The sequence below is a fragment of the Gymnoscopelus microlampas genome (assembly GCF_963454915.1).
Source record: "Gymnoscopelus microlampas genome assembly, chromosome: 13".
Classification (NCBI taxonomy): Eukaryota; Metazoa; Chordata; class Actinopteri; order Myctophiformes; family Myctophidae; genus Gymnoscopelus; species Gymnoscopelus microlampas.
The window spans coordinates 6486986-6498699 of NC_139950.1; the positions used below are offsets into that span (position 1 = coordinate 6486986).

Here is an 11714-nt window from a genome sequence, read left to right on the forward strand (position 1 = left end):
GTTCTCACTGCAGATGAACTATAATGAACTAAGGAACTTTCTTTAATTGAAGTTGTGGGTGGCTCTTAAAAGAGCCTTTGTGGGGTAAACAGGCTGTTGTGTGGATGTTCACTTCTTCTTAGCGGCTGCCTTCTTGGGTTTCGCCGCCTTGGGCTTTGCTGCCTTCTTTGCTGGTGCTTTCTTGGCGGCAGCGGGCTTCTTCACTTTCTTGGGGCTCTTGGTCGCCTTCTTGGGGCTCTTCGCTGCTGGTTTCTTTGCAGCTGCGGGCTTCTTTGCCTTCTTGGGGGATTTCTTAGCGGCTGCGGGCTTCTTGGCTGCTGCCTTCTTGGGGGATTTCTTAGCGGCGACGGGTTTCTTGGCTGCTGGCTTCTTGGGTTTGACAGCCTTCTTAGCGGGTTTCTTTGCCTTAACTTCAGCAGTCTTGTTGAGCTTGAAGGATCCAGAAGCACCGGTACCCTTGGTCTGAAGCAAGGTGCCCTTTGCTACCAGGCTCTTCACAGCAGCCTTGACACGGCTGTTCTTCTTCTCTACGTCGTAGCCGCCGGCGGCCAGAGCCTTTTTAAGAGCGGCCAGAGACACACCGCTCCTCTCCTTGGAGGCTGTCACAGCCTTGACGATGAGCTCCTGGACGCTGGGACCGACCTTCTTGGGTTTGGCGGCGGCCTTCTTCTTGGCTGCTTTGGCCGGGGCGGCAGCTGGAGCTGGGGCGACTTCTGCCATTCTCTTCTGGTTTGAATTTCAGATGCACTGAACTAAAGTCTGAGTAGAGACTGATGGTCAAAACGAAGGAGGGGGTGGAACTTAAAGGATGTGTGAGAACCATGTAGACTCAACCCACTAGGTCAGTGCTCTGTGTGCTGCAGAACACTGAGACACTTGTGCTTTCTCTATAACTAAAACCAAATAAAATACAGACGGAGAAATATATTGGAGTCAAATAACAAATGGAGCAGATAGCAGACAAGTTTCACTTCATAATCAAATCATGTGGAGCTCTGAGGACCATTGAGTTTTGTTTGGAGATGTTTAAAACCTCACTTATACACCATTACACAGAGTATTTTGCAGCTTTCCCCTGTAATTTGTCTTTTAAAATAGTTTTAACATAGAATACCCAGTTCCCTATTTGCTGCAGAGTAAGCTGAGATGTCTGGCTTTGGAATAAAAGTAAAACAGGTCGTCTGGAGCAAAGCGTTTTGTTTTAAATGTACAACTTTTCAGTGTCTGCTAACACAGTGCTGCTGTTGGCCTGCACTGTGGCGAGGACACTGGTCATTTATCTGGCTCTGCTAAGCTCTTGTTTTGTGAATAATTATAAGAAATCTGACATGTTTCAGTTAATTTCACACTTACATTTATTATTTATATTATTCAAAGATGGCCAGTTGAGAGCAAGCTCCACTTTTCCAATGGTGCCATTTACAATACATATGGCATACTGCTCTACACAATTTCAAATAGATGAACACACCTAAATTAACTATATAGAAATTAATGCCATTCAGTTGTGTTCAGCTGTCAAAGGGGTCTGTCTGCTGACATGTAAGCCTATACTAAATACTAAGTTTGATAGCTAGATTGTTTTGAATTAGAATCAGGGTCAGGGGGTACTGGAACAATATACATATCCTCACCTTTACCTCAACAAAACAGAAATTATGATCAAATACACTACATTTAAATAGCTTTACGAATAGGGACACGCATCTGTAATTTAAGTATACGTAACTAAATGTAGCACTTGTTACAGTACTAGTCTATAGCCAGAGAAGAAGCCAGAACCAAGATACTTTTTTTCTAAAGAGGCCCATGATAAAATGTCTTTTTCAACATTCAGTGAACCTGCATTACAGTTTTCAAAGGGCTCATATTACATGCGGAGAAACTCTTTAAGGAAAATATGGGTGGCCCTTAAAAGGACCGTTGTGTTTATTGTAGAGTAGGTAGTTTATTTGGAACTGGTGTACTTGGTGACAGCCTTAGTGCCCTCAGACACAGCGTGCTTGGCCAGCTCACCGGGGAGAAGCAGGCGGACGGCGGTCTGAATCTCTCTAGACGTGATGGTGCGACGCTTGTTGTAGTTGGCCAGTTTGGAGGCTTCACCGGCGATGCGCTCAAAGATGTCGTTGACAAAAGAGTTCATGATGCCCATGGCCTTGGAAGAGATGCCAGTGTCAGGGTGGACCTGCTTCAGAACCTTGTACACATAGATGGCATAACTCTCCTTCCTAGACTTTCTGCGCTTCTTACCGCCCTTCGTAGCGGTCTTGGTGACGGCTTTCTTAGAGCCCTTCTTGGGCGCTGGTTTCGCAACTTCAGGCATATTCTCTCTTCTTCTCAAGGAATATAAAAGACGAAATGGCTCGGACTCAGCGTTACACGAGTATTTATACCAACCCCATGCAAATGTAGTGTGCTACTCCCAGCACATGATTGGGTGATTCTGCCACAAGGAGGGCGGTGTCTTTGTTCAGTGGTGGAAAAGTACTCACATGTTTCAATGAAGTAAAAGTATCAATACTGAAATGCAGAAAATAAATCATCTGTTACACAAGTACAAATCTGTTGGTGCATGGCCAGTATTAAAAATGTAGCCTACTTGAATGAAAGGACAGACGTTTTGGCATCAAATTGTAGGCCTACTTAAAGTACCAAAATTAAAAATACCTCAATAATGTACTTGAGTACTTAGTTACTTTACAGCACTGTCTTTGTTTCTGCTAAATGTTTTCCCGCCTACATACTCTATTGTCCCTCGAAAAATGAGAGGGATAGTTTATCACATGGGTCCACATTCAGGGTATATTTATAATTTAATCAAATGAAATTTCAGTTTTAACACAGTTTCTACCTATGCAGAACATATCATATATTAATCAAGCACATTAGAACATTAGAATATATTAATTCAATTTCCACTATAACGGCAAAGCAGACTATTGCTACTAATCTCACATGATACTTATATGTCCCTGTCCAGTTCTTTTGTATATTTTATAGCTGGGCTATTCAAACACCAATTTAAAGCTGTGAGTGATAAAATTAAATTAATATTATACTATAATAATCTCATAGGGTCTAGCGGTTAGGATTCCTGGTTTTCATCCAGGCGGCCCGGGTTCGACTCATAATTTATTCAAAGGTTCAATCAGTACGAATCATAAATAGATGTTTAAGAGCGTAAAATCAAATAAATACTGTCCCAGACATGGCAGACAAGATGGAAAAATGTGAGACCAATTGACATTGATTTAATTTCATTTAACGTGAATTATAGAAAGGAAAAGTGCTAGGAGGCAAAGTTTGGGAAATATATGGGCCCATATGGTGAAGTAGACAGACGTTTATGTTTGAGCGAAGCAATCAACTCTGTAGGGAAAGTGTGGGCGGCTCTTAAAAGAGCCTTTGAGTTGTTGGTAGAAGTCAGTCAGTCATTTACCCGCCGAAGCCGTACAGAGTGCGCCCCTGTCTCTTCAGAGCATAGACAACATCCATGGCGGTCACGGTCTTTCTCTTGGCGTGCTCGGTGTAGGTGACGGCGTCACGGATCACGTTCTCCAGGAAAACCTTGAGGACACCACGGGTCTCCTCGTAGATCAGACCGGAGATACGCTTCACACCGCCACGGCGAGCCAAACGGCGGATAGCGGGCTTTGTGATACCCTGGATGTTATCACGAAGCACTTTGCGATGGCGCTTGGCGCCTCCTTTTCCAAGACCCTTACCTCCCTTACCTCGGCCTGACATTTTGATATAACTGTTGAGTAAAACAGAACAGAAGTGATACTGAACGCTGAAGCCATGCGTATTTATATGTGTTCTGAGGACGTATAGGAAGACAGGCAGCCTGCTCTGCACTGGGCGTTGCCTAAAAAGCTGCAGCCCCACCCCCTTTATTCTGTGTTCTGCATGACAATAACCTCTCTCCAACGGTCATATTGGGCATGGTTATAAAGCAGAGACTTGGTGGTAGTAATTAACTATTAAAAAGCTACTATCTATCTATTTACACTGCCATTTTAAAACAATGGTGAAAATGGAATCCACGTTGACTGTGCAAAAGTTATATCTGACCATGTTTATATAACAATGTATGTTACTGTTTAAACTTTGTGTTGCTGCTATTCTTGTCTCCCTTATACAATAGAACATTTATTAAAATGGGACAAACATGGATAATCTATTCTAGATATTAATTTTCACTGAGCTCTAGAATATTTCAAATGCATCACCTGGGGCTGAAGTGACTAAAATAGGCTACCTGATGAGACCTTAAAGACACCTAAAGACATTTAGAAAGACCAACTTAAAACAGTGGACTGGATAATTACATTATTATTATTTAAAACAAATATTATTAAAAAAAATCAACCAGTCACCCTAGTTTTTGTTTTCATTTGGAGACGTGGCTCTATTGGTTTGTTTAACTAATTAACATTCATTTTTTTGGTCGTTCATCCGTCTCCCTTGTCTTTTGTAATGGCTTCTAGGTAAGGGTTATAACCATAGAGTTATACTATAACAGCATCCCTTTCTGAGTTTGTCCTTATCCTTCACAGAGTATAATAAAATTATATATATATATATATATATATATATATATATATATATATATATATATATATATATATATATATATATATATATATATATATATATATATATATATATATATATATATATCAAATGTATTTAGGGGATTATAGATGTGGATATATTCTATGCATTGCTGTCTATGCATTACTTTGTAATGCATAGCGTTATTGCTGTGTGTGCATCAACCATTTTCATATAATTAATAATAATTAATAGTTAGCTAAAGGTTATTACTGGGGGTGGGGGTCATTTACAAGCCGCAAGCCTTCACTCTTCTACAGAGTCCTGACGGTGGAAACAGGATCCAAACTCCAAAACATGATGCGAATGGTTTATGGCATTGGTTCTCAAAGTGGGGTCCGGGGACCCCCAGGGGTCCTTGAGGGAGTTCCAGGGGGTATGAAGAAGGTAGTGCACGCACATCCGTTAGGTCCAGGTGCTTAGACAAACAAAGTATAATGAAAAAGAATAAAGTCTGCACACTGGCGGTTGCAAAAAGCTCCAGAATTTATTGCTGGTCAACGTTTCGGCCTGTTCAGGCCTTCATCAGGACATATATAGTGGAAAAGGGCATACACAGAGGTTTATATAGGTACTACTATGCAATGATAGGCTCACCCCAATAGGGCGCATGCAGTCAACTCAATCAGGAGGTTGGCTAATGCATAAAGTCAAGAATATCTGGAGATAAACATTGCGTACCCATCCCAAGATCCAAGAATAGCAATAAACAAAAATACATTTAAGTTTCCCAAGATTGATACATTTGGTTGTAAATATATAGAATAGGTACTAAAAAAAAAAAGGGGGACACACAGTGACATGCTGCAGCATAGGACATGAGATAATAACAGGGTCTAAATAATAGGGGGGATCGCCACTAAATCCCTCAACAAAGTATCATAATAATCTCAGGGAGATAAACAAAACAACGTCAGCTCTAAGAGCGTACTCTATTACAGGTGTTCTGAAGGTGTGTGAAAACACTGATAGACAGAAGACAAGTAAAAGGCTAAACGATTGTATAACGGAACAAGAGAACTGCTAATGAAGGCCAAGGCCCAAGATAAACCTGAAAGGTCCCTGTAATTATCCACAAAAAACACATGTCCTATACTGCTGCACCAGGAGGAAGGAAATCCTGTCACCAGCTCCCTATGGAAGATCACAAAAAGAGAAAGGAGAAAGTAAGTCACTGCACCACATACACATACAAATAACAAGCAGCGCTGCAGTTGTATAGCTGCGCCAACGCGGAGGGAGTACGCAGTGTAGACGCTTGGAGAAAACCCGCAGCTTGAGCAGATCTCTCGCAGCTTGCAGTGAACCAGGTTCTGGCCGTGACTAGGATCTAAAAGCATTCTATTTTTTTTATTATCGGTACCCATCACTACCTGGAGCAGCAACTTGGGCGAGCTTTGGCAACATATCAAGTTTAAGACCTACAGATGGAGAGACAAAACAATGTCTTTGCAATTCTGGATTAGTCCGGCCATCCTATAACCAATAATATTCAATTTAAACACTATGTGAGAGCATATTAGCAATTAGCATCATGGCAGTTGATGCAGAAAAGAATACAGGTATACAAGCTTAAATTATAGCTTGCAGAGCTTGACGCAGATTAGCCATGTGTATAGTGGATAATACTGACTGACACAGATATCCCTCTCCATCCATAGCCTAATAGATTTAGCACAATTACAATGCTATTGCAAGTAACAAGCTGTACGTGATGCAAGTGTTCCCCAGAATTCCCATGACCAAAAGGATAGAGTGCCAGACGCCAGAGAGGGTTAGCAGTATTGATTTAGCAGAGTTTAGCAGCAAGGCTGTAGGCAGCACAGTAGATGTTGCAGCATAGGTGATGTAGCAGTGCCGAGAAGACATTGAGAAGCCCACATCTCAAGCAGCGCTCACGCTGCCTTGAGAGCTCACAGTGCAGCCGAGAGTGTAGGTAGCCCAACATGGAATCTGATGAATCTCTTTAGAACCACTGAATGTCTTCTGCTGGGGACAAAAATAAGTGCCGGAGGCTGGGGCAGGGACAATGCTCCAGGCAGCGTGAATCACAGCAGATGACATAATGGGTTCAGAGTGCACTGCGGAATCTACACTGCGGCGTTAGCTTGTGCTAAAACAAGCCAAAGCCTTCCACATGGGAAGCAAGCATGTCGTGTTAGCTTGTGCTACAACAATCCAGAGCTTTCCACATAAGCAAGCATACTGAGTTAGCTTGTGCTACAAAAAATTTGATAGCTTTACACATAAGCTTCCACATGCTGAATTAGCTTGTGCTACGAACAATCCAAGCTTCCACATGGGAAGCAAAACATGCTGTGCTAGCCTGTGCTACAAACAATCCAGCTTCCTCATAAGAAACGAAACACGCTGTGCTAGCCTGTGCTACAAACAATCCCAAGCTTCCACATAAGAAGCGAAACATGCTGTGATAGCTTGAGCTACAAACAATCCAATCCAAAGCTTCCACATAAGAAGCAAAACATGCTGTGATAGCTTGAGCTACAAACAATCCAAAGCATCCACAAAAGCAAAACATGCTGTGCTAGCCTGTGCTACAAACAATCCAACAATTCCACAGAAAAAGCAAAACATGCCATGTTAGCCTGTGCTACAAACAATCCGAAGGCCTTCCACATGGGAAGCAACTGATGTGCCTTGCAATTCACCCTAAGAGGCACATGTTCAACCCAAGTAGTAGCAGTAAAATACTTAAGTGAAGAAAAGTAGTTGTGGCATAAGCACTAGAATGTTGCAGCATTAGCCATAGCACTATTGAAGTAGTATCAATTATAGCAGCAGCACTATATGAAACATTAGTGTTAGCAGTAATAATAGAGTTAGCTTTGCTGCTGTAGCAAAAGTAAAGTCAGCATCATTATCAGAATCATTATAATTAAATTGCAATTTGATGGTCAGCAGCAGACAGCGAGGCAATGCAACAGACAGCGCAGCCAGAGAGAAGCCAGGACTGACTAAATGATTTGACAACCTCCAATGCCATTTAGCCTACTTTGCAAATTAGGATTACCAGAAAACGTAGGCTACAAGATGGAAATGGCTATAGCCACCAATCAGCACATACTAGCTGCAACATAAAATAGATTCCACACAATATAATGAACAGTCTGCACACTATAGTCTACTTTAATTATAAAACGTTTTCTGTGCACTATGAGCCATAAATCTCTTTAGCATATTTGAACTGCATTCTCCTAGATTGAGATACTACTGAAAGAATGAATCACAAATATATATGGCCTATATTAAACTGTAGACTTACTTGGAACATTATTAATTCCTACACTGAGATACTTGGCATTATGCTAGCTTACTCAAGAAATCTGCATACTACTGTAACTGCAACACTAAAGCGAGATCGAGATAAATGACTTGTGACTTATGCTTATAATAAGCAGACATGGCAACCTTTTACACCTCCTCCTGGGTCCTGGATGTATCGCTGGATACGGGAGGGTCCAGCTGTCTACCATGACCGTTTCCACGATGCTGCCAGCCAGGCGTCTCTGGACAAGTCCTCAGGGATAGACTGTAGCATATCTTGTGCTGCCTTGTTGTTGTGGCTTCGTGCAGGATGTGCCAGTCGTACTTCTGGGCCTTTCTTGCCAGGGCGAGGGTAGCCGCATCCCGTCGGAGACTGGCTGGGGCGATTCCAGCTAGGACTGGCAGGTAGGACACAGGGGTGGGTTTCAGACAACCAGTTACTGTCCGGAGAGCGCTGTTGATGACAGTGTCAACCTTGTTGACGTGGGGGCTTCTGCTCCAGACAGGGGCGCAGTATTCTGCTACGGGCAGGACCAGGGCTTGCGTGGATATGCGTAGGGTCTGGGGGGAAGCTCCCCAAGTTGAACCTGCTAGGCGTCGAATGAGCGAGACCCTTGCTGTTGTTTTGGCCTTCACTTCATCCAGATGTTGCTTGTAGGAGAGTGTTCGGTCCAAGCATACGCCGAGGTACTTGGGGGCTTGCTGGAACTCCAGGCGGTGGTTGCCAACATGCACATCCAGTTCCCTTCTTGCTTCCCGGTTGTAGAGGTGTAGAGTGCAGACACTGTTTTGCCCATGCTGAGCTGAAGATGCCACTTCTGGAGGTAGTTTGCCAGGATGCCCATGTCTCGGTTGAGGCCATCTTCCATCGCCTTCCATGTTGGACGTCGAAGCATGATAGCCAGGTCGTCCGCATAGCCGTACTTGGTGGATGTTGTATCTGGCAGGTCATGAATGTAGATGTTAAACAACATTGGTGAGAGGACGGAGCCTTGCGGGACGCCGTTCCTCAGCCTTCTGAGCCTGCTGGTCTGGCCATCGCTGGTCTGTAGGATGAAGCTCCGGTTGGATAAGCCAGTGCACTGTTATTTGCAAAGATGCTTTTTAAGAAACCCATACAATTCCCCCCACAAACACACACGTATTATTCAGTCTTATGCTAGATGTGCTCCTGTTTCTGCTCAACATTGTAACAGGGCCTTTTATTTATGAGGTATATATTTTACCACTATAGACTATAGTGTTTAGCATGAATGTTTAACAAAATGTCATGATTCCCAAATCATACCCCATCAACCAAGACATTTAATAATGGAAAATTATATTGAGCATTGGAACACACATTGTATTTATTTTTTAATATGTCCATATGATTTCACATACTATATTCAGAATCTCAGTTTATCAGTTTTTAGAGCATCTTATGGGGACAGAGCATAGAGTTCAAATATAATATAATAATAAAATATAATATAAGGGACAGAGCCCTCTATGTCTCGTCCGTCAGACTGCAGATGGACCGAGATGGACCAGCGGCGGACTGGCCATTTGGCGTACCCGGTGGGCCACTGTGCCCAAAAACAAAAAAAACTTTTTTTTTTTTTTTGGAAAAATATTTTCGCTCCCGTTTTAGGATTATTACGGTCATTTCCAGGTCGCACGGCCCAATAATGTTTGGGCTGGGGTGCTTTCCAGCAGGGGCCTCAGTGTGGCTGCAGAGTTCATGTGCAGGGCTGGGCTGAAGCAGTGAAACGCTTAACAGTGGCTACTGTCCTGATCTGGTCTAATCAATCAACTCTCTCAACACTCTCATGTGACATGTACAAAGTCCCCTGATTTCAATAGTGTAGTCACAGCTGTAGCTTCTTAGAATTGCATATATTTGTGCTTATTATGGCTAAATATCCTGAAACATTCTGAAAATAAGATGCAGGAAGGCGCTAGAAGGCCACATGTGCAGGTAACATGCCAATACTAACGCCACCGTTACATCATAATAACGGATTATAACGGATGGAGAATTGCATGGACAGATCTAAACATCGCTTTTAAATGTTTTAAGTTTATTTTTGTGTTTGTCCTGCCTTTTAGGTGTTAAATGTTTAAATTGGCAGATTTTAGACATTTGGGGTGCTTTTTGTAGGTGTAATTGATGTCACTTTAACCATGCACTTGAAAGCGTTTTTATATGCCTTACTGATGTGATTTGCATGAGAAGAATTCCTGCCTCCTGGCGTTTGGACAATGCTACGAATGCGCTACATCCTGATTATGGGGGTTCATCTTTTAACGCTACCCTTTTCAAAGTGATTTAAATGAGAATTAATAGCTCATATAAAACTATGAGGATAAACTCTTTCTTGAATAGATGGGTGGTCCTTAAAAGGACCGTTGTGTTTAGAGTGTACTGACAATGTGAAACAAGAATGACAAGTCACACACACACACACACACACACACACACACACACACACACACACACACACACACACACACACACACACACACACACACACACACACACACACACACAGCACACACACAGGGAGAGCAGAGGATACCATGCAAGGCACCAACTTGCATGCTCATCAGGAGCAGTTAATGACAAAAAAATCCCATATCTAATGGGCGAAGTACAACAATGTGCAAACACAGCAGCAAGATTCGTGAGTTGCTGTGATAGGAGAAGGATATCAAACCACCCTAAAGACTAATCATTGTGTATATTCCTGCACTATACCTGCACCCAGTGATCTTGGTACATAGAAAATCTATTGAAGATTCTGACTTTCAAATGTACATATTTTTTGTTTTGATTGTATTGCTGTATTGTTGTATTGTGCTATTTGCTTTGGCAATGTAAACGTATGTTTTCTCATGCCAATAAGGCCCTTTGAATTGAATTGAATTGAATTGAGAGAGAGAGAGAGAGAGAGAGAGAGAGAGAGAGAGAGAGAGACAGACAGACAGACAGACAGACAGACAGACAGACAGACAGACAGACAGACAGACAGACAGACAGACAGACAGACAGACAGACAGAACTTAATCAAAACTGGTGGAGGCTACATTTTGTTACAGGTTTTTCCTTTTAGTGGATGGCCATTAGAGGGCAGTAAAGTCAATCTTTTGAAGCCCTTTGTGTCCTTTGGGGACAATATTTAGATACAAAGGGGCCAAGTGCTTTAAACGTTTTAAAAATACATTTAAAAACTATTCTGCAATCAATGGGTAACCAATGTAATGCCGCTAGCACAGGTGTAATATGTGCCCTGCATCGTGTGTTGGTTAAAAGTCTAGCTCTGCATAGTAACAACTGGAGTCGATGCACTGAGGAGCGACTCAAAGAATAACTTGCCACAAAAACGATTTATTGCAGTTATAGTATGAATAAGAATGTTTTATTTACCAATTACATATATTAATACATTGGCAATGCTCATGGAGAATATATTTTTGAAATGATTACTATCAGAATATAGAGCTATTTAACAATTCTTATAACAAAATATCAATTAACACCACCTTTAACATACATGCATAAAAGAAGATCCAATATTATGCAACATAGCACAAAAAAACAGCTTTATTGGAGGAACGTCTACAATATTGTTGCTGTCAGGCAGAAACCTTTGTATCTCCCTATTTAATTTGTTTTAATGTTTTTTTTCCGTAAATTAACGCCCTACTTCCTCCTACTACAGTGTCACGCTAAAATATCAGATATACAAGCTCACACGTTGCATCGCAATGGATGGTGAGCTTGTAGATCGGATATTTTTTTAAATATTTGTTTTATAAATGTTTTATAA

General features: G+C 41.9%; 3 protein-coding genes across 3 annotated transcripts; all 3 read right to left on the minus strand.

Annotated features, from left to right (window-relative positions):
* Window positions 1-108: 108 nt before the first annotated feature.
* On the minus strand, window positions 109-720 carry LOC311058367 (histone H1-like; the record flags this gene model as incomplete). Its single annotated transcript, XM_084075804.1, has 1 exon — window positions 109-720. The coding sequence occupies one exon, from the start codon at window positions 718-720 to the stop codon at window positions 109-111; it is 612 nt and encodes a 203-aa protein (XP_083931930.1).
* A 1228-nt stretch (window positions 721-1948) lies between these two features.
* On the minus strand, window positions 1949-2323 carry LOC311058403 (histone H2B-like; the record flags this gene model as incomplete). Its single annotated transcript, XM_084075840.1, has 1 exon — window positions 1949-2323. One exon carries the CDS (start codon window positions 2321-2323, stop codon window positions 1949-1951), a length of 375 nt encoding a protein of 124 aa, XP_083931966.1.
* A 1112-nt stretch (window positions 2324-3435) lies between these two features.
* LOC311058410 (histone H4) lies at window positions 3436-3747 on the minus strand (the record flags this gene model as incomplete). Its single annotated transcript, XM_084075847.1, has 1 exon — window positions 3436-3747. The coding sequence occupies one exon, from the start codon at window positions 3745-3747 to the stop codon at window positions 3436-3438; it is 312 nt and encodes a 103-aa protein (XP_083931973.1).
* Window positions 3748-11714: the final 7967 nt, after the last annotated feature.